The following is a 12,957-nucleotide window of genomic DNA, read 5'->3' on the forward strand; positions in this document are numbered from 1 at the left end:
ACATTTTCAAAACCAAGTTAATACATTACATACCAGCATACCTTCAGTCTTGAGAAACACAAAAATTTAGTGCAATGAGACTAAATAAATAATGGATTAGGATCTCAAGAATACAACTTCAAACCTCAAATATGTTTGCACGTATATGTATTTTTACATCTTCTATTACCACACTCTCCACAGTCCTCACAGTATTCAAACATCTCTTTACCTCCACAGCTTGTATGAAGTGTAGCTTCATTTTTAAGTGTGTGTATGTTTGAGCAAATGTGTATACTGGTGTGTGAATGTATAATACAGTCTTGGGAAAAGGCAGATCAGAGAGGGTTTTTTTTGTATTTGTGAACGATCATAAGCTTTGCTACTTTCACTATGGCAGTACATTACAAAGTTTTGAAGTCCTTTGTAAAAATTCTGTTGTGGATACTGTGGTAGAATTTAGAAGTTGTGGGACTTTATGATGACACTCTGGTGCTTAAAATCAGTTACATGGATGGCTTTGATTACCAGGGCAGACTTTGAAATCAAACTCTACATTCAGTGCATAACCAGTTGAGCTTCAGGGCAAAGTTCTCCCCATGACCTGTTGCTAAATACATAAGACTGCTGTTTTTTAACAACTGCTGAAGTTTTTGTAACGTGGAGCTTTGTTCCTGAGTAGGAGTTACAGCAATGAAATATGAAGGTCAATAATGGAAATGCTATTGTGCTCAAGAGCAAGGCTATCATAGAAGGACACAGTGTACAGCTGCTCTAGAAATTTTCGTTATCAGCAAACTGAAGGCTGAAAAAGCATTCCAGTACTTCTAGAGACAGATGCTCCATTGCAAAGGCAAAAATCCAGTCCCACTTAAACTTGCTCTCATCCAGAAGTCAGAGGAGTGCTAATTTTAACAGGCTGTGTAAGACTCAGAGTAATCCAGTTGCTAGTTCAGCTTCAATTGGACTCTAATCTTGAGAATTTAGGAAGAAGCTGGAATTCTTCCAACTTCATACATATGTTCGGATGGGAGACTAAACTGTAACTTGACTCTTCAGGTGTAATGCAGCTTTTAAGGCTGATAAACATTTACAAATTTCTTAATTAAAAGAACTTAAGATATTTCAGACCTTTTTGTTTGTTTGTTTGTTTGTTTTTTCCCAGCTCTGAGAATGATCAGGAATTAATATTTTGTAGCCAACAATATACAAGGCAAGAGAAGTCTGCAGGAGAATGACCACAGACATACACTTTCTGTACCTGTTAAGAGAAAGAATAGAAAGCACAGAGCATTAAATGGTGCCTTTACAGTGCATAGGCTTGTGAAGGGTCTGGAAAGTCTTAATTCACAGGTGGCATTTGGAGAACTGACCTTCCAGTTTACCATGAGAATGGCTAGGTAGTGGGCTAGTTTGTGGAATCACTTTTACAGAGTATTTGAGTCATTAGCACTGTTTGGATTATTGCACATATTTGACTAATGTATTAATCTCATGCTGTTTAGGGATTACTGTGGCTAATAAGAAAGCAGAAATAATCTTAGACAATCTCAAAAATATAAGATAAATCTGTATGCAGATCTCTAGTTATAATGTCTATGCATTTATTTTTATGTATCTAACAGACAGTTAAGAGTGCAGGTGCTTGTTCTGTGCAAGCAAAAAAATGTTCTAAGTGCAAACAGATTCACTTTTAGACTGTAATGCTCAGACATCCCCTAGAACTTCTTCTTACAGTTCTTCATGTTGTGGTTGTATGGATGTAAGAGCAGAACCTAGTTCTTTGCCCTTTAACAAAACTTTCCAGTGACTACTCCACATATTAGAAACAAAAAAAAACAAAAAAAAAAAGATTTCTGTAGGCCTTTGTCATGTTGAACTGCCATTGACCATTCTGCTTGCATGTACTTAAAAACAGGATGCTGATGCAGGTAATTTAAATAAATGTGTTCAGTGAAGCCCAATTTTAAGTCTTAAAAATGTATCTTTTAAATAACAGACAAAAAATATCAAATATCAGGTGTATTATTAATTAATGGTTATGCGTGTTGTCTTTGTTGTTGTTTTTTTTTCCATCAAGATGATGAATGAACATAGATTCCCTATAAAAGTCCTTACTTTAATAATGCATCTAAGTATATTTAATTTTAAAATCTGAATCTATTTTAACAGTTCTTGAACACTGGAAGCCATCATGTTATTCTCATCTCAGTGCAAAGCAAGCTGACTGAAACCCTCAATGTGTGTCTCAAGTTCCTTCCCAATGTATTGAACATAAACTGTTTATAAAATTAATCTTTGCTTAGAAGTTGTAAAACAAAATTGTTCTGATTTCCTTCTTCCAGGTCCTGATGCATCTCCAGCATGTTGAGAAGATGAGTCCTCACTAGTCAGTTGTAAACTGGTAAATTTCATGAGCAGACTACAGGCTGCCTGCGGTTCCATCTAGAATGATCTGAAACAGAATTTTAAGAAACATTTCTTTAAATTTGAGTGTATTCACATTTTGAAGCAAACTGGCATTTCATAATACCAAAGCAGTAGGTTAAAGTTTGGATACAGTCAGTTCCTGGTTTAGATAAATATCTAACCAGATAACAGGATTATTCACAAATATTTGAGCATGTGAATAGTGAATGAAGCCTGTGACTCCCCATGTCAATAAAGATGAGCACATGAGCACTTAAGGATATAAGGTGTCCAGACAGGACACTGTTTCTGGGATGCAAAACAACTTGTCCTCTAAGGGGAACACTGACTTAAGTAATTTGATGTTAATACTTAACAATAGATGTCAGTAAACTGTGAGAAATACAACATATCTTCAAGTAACTCTATGGTCATGATAAAATATCCACGGTGGTTCTGATGAGTAATCTAGAAGGCAAAACCTGCGGAAGTGTGTATAGTTGACAGGTAACATCATTCCCTCAGTATCTGCTGAAAAATTTCTGCTATCACCTGGCCACCTCTAAACAGTTACTAAAACTTTTAAACCTTTTACAGGTGAACTGAAAAAGCCTTGCATTTGTCAGAATATGAAATCTGAATCTTCCTCTTCCGTCCCCTCTGATCCCCCCAAAACTCTTCCTGATATGTTAGCTTTTAAAGCCAATCAGACAGATTTCTCTCTTTTTTTTTTTTTTTTGAGGCATTACTGATTTTCATTGCAAAGAATAGATAAACTTGAGCTTCCAACACCCCACAAAAAATAAAAAAAATTCAAATTTAATTGCATTCATTTTTGAAATCACTAACAAATGTGTATGTGTGCTTGTGCTCGATTTGTGATTTAGAATCTTTAACACTGGATAAGAATTTGAATTGACAAGAAATGTCAAACAAAGATAGCAGGAGTTCCTACAGCATTGCTCAACATTAGTTTCTTTAAAAAGCTTTTGTAAGAAGCAACGCAACAGCAACAACACTCTCCTAACAGAGATCTTATGTCTTGATAAACAACAGGAAATGACAGAGTCCTAATGAGGCCAATATCGGAGATATGCGTACAGTGGAGTAGAAAATTTCTCTGTGATAGAACAAAACCTAAAGCATTTCCATAACATGATGCTGTTCTGCTCTCAGCATCACTAGTCTCCCAAATCCATAGTGGATTCTTGGTGGATCCACGCAGGACACAGTATGTCTCCAATTTAGTTTTCTCTTAAGGTTTATGGTTACGTATGGGTAGACTTCCTGGGACCTACCTAGTCCTGGACATCGGCAACTTTGAATTCACTCTAATAATGTCTAAAAGAAAATTCCATACCAGGTAAGAGAATGCACTTCAATAAAACAAGAGGGTCACTCAATCAGAATGAACTTAGGAGCAAATGTAAAGGAGTTAATGGTGAGGTATGGTGTAAGACATAAATCATAAAGCATTTCTTTACCTACCAGTAACTGTCACCTTTATCCCTGAAGTATTATAATAGCATTTTGGATTTAGAAAAAACTGTTACTATTTGAGAGGTATAAAATGTTGGTGTTTTTTTTTTTCTCACACGGAAATATGGAAGTTTCTCGTTTTACGGACCTTCCAGTATTTCTGATATTTATAGATGTAAACAAAACATTATCCCTTTGAAGAAAGGACAGAAATCTCTGTAAAAGCCTTAAAACAACACAGTAAAACCTCTTAAAATGATCAGAGGCAAAAATATTCTCAGGGACATCTTGTTTACTTAGGAGTCTAAGTAATGACTTCTGATCAGCTTTTGCCAATGGTAAGCTTAGGTATTGTGGTTTTAAATAATAGATCCATGTTTTTGCTGGTTGACTCTTTGAGCCTGACATAGATACCTCTTTTGTTTGTGACCAGTGAAAAGATGAAGGCATCTTGTAAAAGATTCAGAGCCTAAATTACAGAATCATCTATACAAAAACTATATATCCAGAACTTAAGTGTATTAGTAGAGGAATTCATTACTCCCAAGTGCTGAAATTGTGACAGCTTGTAGTCAAAGGACTTAAAAAACAGGTGTTCACAATCTGCACAGACTGAATCTGCACAGATACCTGACACAGGTCTGCCAGCATACAAGAAAATCCCAAGCAGATGTTTGAGATCTATAAACTAAGGTAGAGGAGGAAATGGCAATGGTTTGCACATTATTTTACTCATTGTAGCACACATATTGGGTACTAGTTCCTCCTTATCCACAGGGTTTGGGTCCACCTTCTTGCCTACAATGACCAATCTCCCTTACCAAGCTATTCTGTACACTTGGCTAAGGAAAATTCTCCATTCTGTCTGTAGAAGCAGATCCATTATGCAGCAAAGAATATGAAGTTTACAAATGCCAAGAGAAGAAAAACAAGAAAGGATTCCCCTCAGAAAGGAACACTCTAATTCTAATTATTTGCATATTATCCTACCAGCTTTTTTCATCATTTTATTTGTTAAATCATTCTGTGAGAACATTTTTTCCATGTACGATAAAGAATTCTGCTGATCTCTTTTCAGCTAGATATTACAAAGACAATTTGAGGCAAATGTAGTGAAATACTGAGCAGGCAAGTTATATATAGGGAAGGAGAAATTTGCCTAACTTTTGTCAGTCTAGAAGTTTGCTGTCTATTCTAAATTCATCTCCTCAGCTCATTTTGTAGTTAGTGGGAAAAATAAACACTTCTAAGAGAGTAATTGATGACAACCACTTTCAAAAACTGATTGAAGTTGGATGAATTGTTCAGTTTGTCTCCATTCAGATTTAAACATCATTTTGTTGCTGAAAGTATCTGAGTTGTGAATTAGTGAAATACAAGGTAATATAAACATCAGAAAAATCAGCTTATTATTTACAGATCTTATGAAAACAACATCTTTCCTTGGAAGTGACAGAATTCAATACAGTTGTCTATACTGAATAGTAGGAATACCTCTCCTACCTTTTACAGCGTCCTTATATAAGGTTAATGTTCTGTGGACAGTATAGTGAAGAACTGCACGTAAGAAAATTTATTGCAAGCATATAGCATCACCTTCCTGTTCACAAACACTTCACTAATATAAATTCTACTTGCTTTTATTCAATCTTTTACATCAAAAATAACTTCGATTAATTTTTTCCATGTCTTTTACAGTGTCATGAAATATACATTATAATCTAGGGAACTATGTAACTTCAGTTTAACGCAGAGAAAATTGCCTGTATTAAGAAAAGAGAGAATTGTCATTGCTTTTTCTGAGACAAAACAGGTAGAACATAATTAAATAAAATCTAGGCATATTTTTAAATCTTATTTATTGTAATGACGCAGTAACTGAGAAGTCATGCTTCTCATAGTAGCCTAAACTAAAGATTAGCTATTAAAATTTTTTCTTCTCAGAAGAATTGGTCAGGCATTGGAACAAGCTGCCCAGAGAAGTGGTGGAGTTACGTCCCTGGAGACACTTAAGGAAAGGGCAGATCTGATACCTAGGGATATGATTTAGCGGGCAATATTGGAAGTAGATGGATGGTTGGACTGGATGATCTTACAGATTCTTTCCAACCTTAGCAATTCTACAATTTTAAAGGAAATGAATGAAACAACATACATATTTAAATGAAAATGAAAACGTAGGCTCTTTATCACATGTTCTTAAATGTGCAGGATCTGATTTCTTGCATCCAAATACACATTTCTACATTAGTATTTAAAACTGACCTCACCTTATTTAAAAAGCTATGACTGCAATTTCCATTTTGGAAATGGAAGTTCCAGGGACAGACACATGTAAGAAGTGAATGTCTGCACAGAAAGTGGGACTTGGATACCACTGACTGAAATTTATGCCAAATTAAAACCTCGTGGCTCTGAGAATAATGGAAGAGATAAGCACGGAATGATAGAAGTCATCCAAAAAGCATTTGAAAGGGATTGCTAAAATTGCTGACAGGAATTGTCTGAACACAAATAAAAGATAGAAGCTTAAACTAAAGGGCTTGACACTCAAGAACACCTGACAGTCGTATTTCAGAATCTGTTTGCTGGATGCTATTTGAATATTTGTATCACAAATCTCTGCAAATCAAAGTAAATATTTAACTAGTAAATCTGTGCTCTCAAACTGCTTTTATATTCCCTTTCACCTCTTTCTTTTTCTTCTTCTTCTTCTTCTTCCTCTTCTTCTTTTTTTTCTCCTAAAACAACAAAGAGTTTTTATCACAATAATCCTGGAAAGGAATCAAGCTCCATCTACAGTTTTCAAGTTACCTGAATCTTTGTAAAGTCAATAGAGATTATTTAGGAATTAGTGAGGGAATGTTTGATTAGCTGGAAGCAGTACAGGCAGTTTTCAAAGCTTCCAAAATTTTCCATTTCCTAAACAGAATGAAGGTATTTGTGAGAAAATTTTGTGTGAGAGCATCATACTTCGTTTCGAGCACTGAATGCTACTAAAGTGTATTTAAAAATTGATCATGGGAACAAGGCTATAAGCTGCAATCTGTCAAATGGGGAAAAAAGGCTTGCATGTTTTCCTTAAGCAAACAATTACTCTCAGCTGTCAGTTGTATGTGACTTATTTCTGTTGAATACTTATTAAAAAGAAGTGTGTATAATATAAGTACAGTATGTTATTTAAAGAGGGAAGCAAATTCTAAGAGCAACAACTCAGACCTTCCTGCTTTAGTCCTACGAGAAAGAGAATTCAATTGGTAGCTTCTGTATCCATAGTGGCAGTTTGGCACAAGTGAGTAAATTTCCTCCAGAAATGTGTCTTGTGTTCTGCCAAGACAGAAGAGCTTGTACGTCTCTCATTTTCTAGAGCATTTCTTAAGTCAGTTTGTCCCTTACGTCCTGTTTTAGCTATATTCCTTACTTTGAAGAGCCTACATTCTTATTATGTTAAAAAAAAAAAAACTGCCAAAACAGCTGGCATGGCTGGCATGTAAATCTTGAATGAGGAGTCTCTAAGAGAAGTAGTTATTAGAACCAATCAAAAATCAGTGCTTTAAACAAAGTTAACCAGAGCAAAATAAATATTGTCTTAATAAACACACAGTGCTTGAAGGCATTAATAACTACTACTTGATGCATATGGACTCAACTTCTACTCATTCATGTAAGAAGTACCTCAGTGCCTCCAGTCATATCTACTGAAATGTACTTAAGAAGATTTCAGATAAAGGTTGACAATATTAAAATTCCTTAACTCTCAACTTTTTTTTCAAAAAAATATTCCACTGCTATAAAGCAAACAGGTATCAGCAACTGATCACTAGTGATGTTCTCCAGGCCTCAGTTCCAGAGCCAGTCCTGTTCAACACTGATGATGCAGGACTGGAATGCATCCCCAGCACATTTGCCAATGCACAAAAAATGAGAGGTGCTGCTGGCTGCCTGGAGGATGAGAGGCCTTGTTGAGGAATCTAGATACCACTGGGCAGTCAGTGACAGCGTGGAGTTTAACACAGGATACTGGGTACTGCACTTGGGAACAAGCAGTGCAAGACATGGGCAGGGATGGGAGATAAATGGCTGGAGATCAGCTCAGCAGGAAGGAACTTAGGTGCTGGGGTCAGCAGCTCAGCATGAGCCAGCAGAGCGCCTGGGCAAGAAGGCAAACTGCCCTGTGGGGTGCTCTGAACACAGCACACTAAAAAGCAGTCATTTTCCAACTATTCTTTTGTTGGAGCAGCCTCATCTTGAATATTGTGTGTTGTTCTGGGCACCACAATACAAAAGGAATGTTAAGGTCATTGAAAGAATCCAGAGGAGGTCAACAAAGCTAGTAACAAGGGCAGAGAACAAATCCCACGAGGAGTGTTTAAGGACATTTAGATTATCCTATCTGGAGAAGAGGAGGTCATGAGGCAATCTCACTGCTCCCTGTAGCTCCCTGAGGAGGAGAAGCAGGGAGAAATGCTGGGCTCTGCTCCTGGAAACTGACGACAGGATGGGAATGGCACAAAGCTGCACCATGGCAGGGTTGCATTGGACATGAAGAAAAATGGCTTCCTGAAGAGCAGACTTCCTAGCAATTCCCACTCCTGTCAGTGTCTAAGAATTATTTAGATAATGCCCTCAGTTATGTGCTTTAACTTCTGATTAGACCTGAAGAGGTCACACAACTGGACCTGTGATCTTTGTAGATCCATTCTAACCAAACTATTCTATCTACCATTTATCTAGTACAATCTAGCATTGTAATAGCAGTAAGATGCAAGGAGTTACTCTCACCTACTTAGCAAAGAGTATCTATAACATAAATTTTAATTAAAGTTACAGTCAACCTGAAGAAAAAAAGTACAATTTTATTACTTAGAAGGAAAAAACCTTGTAAGAATTACAGCATTCCTGGGAAAAATTCTGCTTACCAGATCCACTGCTGCTCACTTGGGTTATTTTTTCATCATCTTCATCACTGTCATAGTTTAATAGCTGAAAAGCTGTTTCTGACTCTGTGTCTATTTGATTAGCATCTGATTCTTGCTCAGCACAGCTTCGCAATGCCACAAGGCGGTGATGTATTGCTGCATACAAATATCCAGCATCTTTTGATCTTGCCTGCAGAAAATAAGATTTAGAGTCAAAATTAACCAAGAAGAAACCTTATTTTTACGGAGAGGCTGAGAAGTTTTCAAAAGTAATAAAATAACTTTATTTTGGTTGTGTTTTTTTTATAAATCAAAATAATGTATATAAGATTCACAGTAATTTATTTCTGAAAATAGATTTAAACAGAAAGGATGTCAGATTCCCTTCAGTGGTTGAAACTTTAAAATTTTAAAACCTAACCACAAAAATTATATTTATTAACCTTAAAAATATAATGAACCGTGCTGTTTTTAAATCAAAATTGTTTTTAAATCAAGAAAGGCATTGAAAACCAGACAGGGCACCATTTTGCCAGTACATAAAACTTTAGAGCAGCCACGTCCTGACTACTATGTTCTACTCTGGTTATCATATCTCAAGGACAGAATTAAAGATGGTACAAAGAAGGACACTCAGAATGATAAAGGCGTCAAAACTGGCTGGCCAGGGAAGTGGTAGAGAAACCAATCCTGAAGGGGTTCAATTGTAGATGTGACACTGAGGGACATGGTTTAGTTTGATGAGATACCAGCTATAGGACACTAGCTGCTTTGCTGATAACTGTACGAGCTGCTTCCTGCAGGTTTTGCCACACTTACACAGCTGTACCTTGGTTTCTCAATACATGCCCTTTTTTACTGTTTAGAATTGTCAGGAGAGAATCTTATTAATGTTTACATCTCTATACACTAGAAAACTGCATCACATCTGGAAATCTAGGACATTTCTAATGTGCACGTGCAGATTGGCTGCACAGCACAGTTAAGAGTTAGTCAATCACTGTTAGGAAGTGACAAGCTTACAGTGCTTTCATAAACACTGCATGCATGGTATTTTGCTTGTGTGCTAAATGTGACATCTCCTCTACGCAGCAGTTTTCTTGCCCAAGAGGTTGAACCAGGAAGGATCTAATAGGGAACATCATACCCCTATGTTCTAATTACTTGCAAGTAAGTCCACCACATTTCCATGCTCTACTTACCAGCCCCAGCCAGAGAAAACCAGTATTCCCAAGACTACTGTCTTACATAAAGTCACATTACAAAATCTGTGTTCTCTCTCAGCTCTGAAATAGAGGTCCTAGACCAGATGGATCATCACAGAATCACAGAATGGTTGAGTTGGAAGGGATCTCTGGAAGCCAAATGGTCCAACACCCAACTCAAGCAGGGACATGCAGTAGGTAGCCCAGAACTATATCTACATGGCTTTTGAACATCTCCAAAAACAAGAATCCACTGTCTCTCTGGGAAACCTGTGCCAATGCTCCAATGCCCACACAGTACCGAAGTGTTTGCAGATGTTCAGAGGGAGCCTCTTTTGTTCTAGTTTGTGCTGACTGCCTCTTGCCCTGGAACTGGGCAAAACTGAAAAAAGACTGGTTCCATCTTCTTTATATTCCTCCTACAGTTATTATAGACATTGATGTTATACCCCCAAATCTCCTCACCTCCAGGCTCAGCAGTCCCACTTCTCTCAGCCCCTCCTCACAGGAGAGGTGTTGCAGTCCCCTTCTCATATAAGTGGCACTACTCTAGACTTTATAGTTCCATGTCTCTGTGTACTGGGGATGCTGAACTGAGCACAAGACTCCTGGTACTGCCTCACCATCACTGATTACAGGAGAAGGACAGAGAGGATCACCTCTCTTGACCTGGTGATACTTTGCCTAATACCAGCCAAGAATACATTTAGCCTTCTGATAAGAAAGGACATATTGCTGACTCTTGTTCAGTTTGTTGTCCACTGGAACACTTAGGTCTTTTTCTGCAAAGCTGCTTTCCAGATGAGGAGCCCCCAGCATACACTGATATGTTAGATTGTTCCCCCTCAATTGCTGGACTCTGTACTTCACTAGGACTCAGCTGAGCTCTCCAGCCTGTTCAGATCCCTCTGGATGCCTGCATGACCCTTTGGCGAGTCAGCCATTTCCCCAGTTTTGTGATATTTATGAATTTACAAAGAGTGCATTCTACCCCATTGTCCTGATCATTAATGAAGATGTCACACGGAGCTGGATTCAGTACTGAATCATGGAGTTATTGGCCTCCACCTAGACTTGGCACCACTAAACAACTACCCTTCAGGCCCAGCCATTCAGTTAGTTTTAAGCCGTCCTCACTGTCTGCTCCTCCAGCCCATGCTTAAGTAGCTCACCTGTGAGGATCTCACATTTTCAAAGGCAAAGGCTTTACTGAAGTGCAGGAACACAATATCCACTGTTATACCTTCATCCATCAGGCTGGTCATATAATTAGAGAAGTCAGTTGGTCAAGCATGAGAAGTGTTGCAAGCACTGTGTCCAGAATCACAGCAGCAAGCTGCTGCCTTGTTCCTAGGTGACTTATGAATGCGTGACTACCTGTGTAGAAATTCTTACTATGTTGCCTCTCTAAGAAACAGTTAGTGATGCATGTCTTACTGTGGAACAATACTGATTCAGTGGTATGTGAACCAGAATCAAGAAGTGTCTCTCCTAAGACACATATCACATCTTCACATCTTTTTTGAATGATGGGATAACACTGCTAATTCATTTCATAACAAAAGCCATATAAAGCCTAATCTAATCATAGCTTAACAAGGCATAGAACGCTATTTGCTAAAACCATAGCCCCAGCAAGTCTTCATAAACTAGATGAGATGGGGATTTGGGTGGGATTTTATCTCTTGATTACCTGAATTAGAAATACTTGAACAGAGTGGTCCTCTTGATCTGTTGCTGTGAAACACAGGCTTTTACTGTTTGCTCTTTTTAACACCATTTGACCCCAGAGTCTGGTGTTGAGAATCAGTCTCAAGCTGCCTTGATTTCGCATAACTAAAATAAGAAGGTTCATACATAAGTGATTGGAACTGTCTTCTTTTTTATTAGCAGTTTCTCCCAGCACTTCCATGCAACTAATATTTTCAAAATACATTAATTTCTTTAATAAATCTGACATGTAAAGAAAATAATTTACTGAAACTATAACGCATTACAAAAATGACAGCACAGGAAAAACAGCATTCCAGACGTGTCTTGAAACAGTGCTGATGCACAAACTGTCAGACTGGTGGCTAAACTAGACATACTTTCCAGTAAAAAGACACAGAACTTCACAACATGAGTATGTGGGCATACACAAGCAAAGTGAAAAACCCATCGCAAGGAAGTGCCTCAGTCTGTAACAAAGCTAACTCCATCAGGTAAGGATAAAAAGATTCTCAGCAGCTTGATTTAAATAAAATTAGCTACTCAGTTTTAAATGATTTGAGAGAAACTGATTCTAGTCAGCAACAGTACAAGTTTATCAGTCTTTTGTGTAAGTGTTACTTTGTTATTTAATTCTTACTCAGCCTCGATTGCAACATGCCACATTTATTGCTGGAAGTGTCATTAGGCCTCAGGGATCCTCTGCCTTTTTCAATCCAAGTTAAAGAAAGTTTATTAAACAGGAAGAGCTTGCAGTTAATCTGAAAGAGAAACACATGATGGAAATTGTGACCCGCTGTTAACTTTATTGGCTTTAAAACTTTATGCTTTTAGATCTTCTGATGTGGCTTTGAATATATATGTATATATATATATGTATGCATGGATACTAAATAGATACATTGACATTTTTACATAAGGCAAAGGACTCCCTGATTTGTGCTAAACTTTAAGTTATTCTTTGAAAACAATCAACATGAACTGTGCGGCCAGCAGGAGCAGGGTGGTAATCATCCCTCTGTACTCAGCACTGGTGAGGTTGCACCTCAAGTACTGTGTTCAGTTTTGGGCCCCGCACTACAAAAAAAACTTTGAGGCCCTGGAACATGTCCAGAGAAGGGCAACGAAGCTGGGAGGGGTCTGGAGCACAAGTCTTACAAGGAGAGGCTTGTAAGGGGGCAACTGGGATTGTTTAGTCTGGAGAAGAGGAGGCTCAGGGGAGACCTCACTGCTCTCTACAACTTCCTGAAGGGAGG

The 12,957-nt window shown here is 37.7% G+C and overlaps 1 protein-coding gene across 1 annotated transcript; it reads right to left on the reverse strand.

The window, feature by feature from the left end:
* Positions 1-3,117: 3,117 nt before the first annotated feature.
* On the reverse strand, positions 3,118-12,610 carry LOC104914838 (ran-binding protein 3-like). Its single transcript, XM_031557232.1, has 5 exons — positions 12,592-12,610; positions 12,342-12,497; positions 11,685-11,827; positions 8,787-8,976; positions 3,118-6,608 (listed from the first exon to the last, which is right to left on the reverse strand). Exons 1-5 carry the CDS (start codon positions 12,608-12,610, stop codon positions 6,514-6,516), a joined length of 603 nt encoding a protein of 200 aa, XP_031413092.1. The 3' UTR covers positions 3,118-6,513.
* Positions 12,611-12,957: the final 347 nt, after the last annotated feature.

Source organism: Meleagris gallopavo, chromosome Z, assembly GCF_000146605.3.
Source record: "Meleagris gallopavo isolate NT-WF06-2002-E0010 breed Aviagen turkey brand Nicholas breeding stock chromosome Z, Turkey_5.1, whole genome shotgun sequence".
Lineage (NCBI taxonomy): Eukaryota > Metazoa > Chordata > Aves > Galliformes > Phasianidae > Meleagris > Meleagris gallopavo.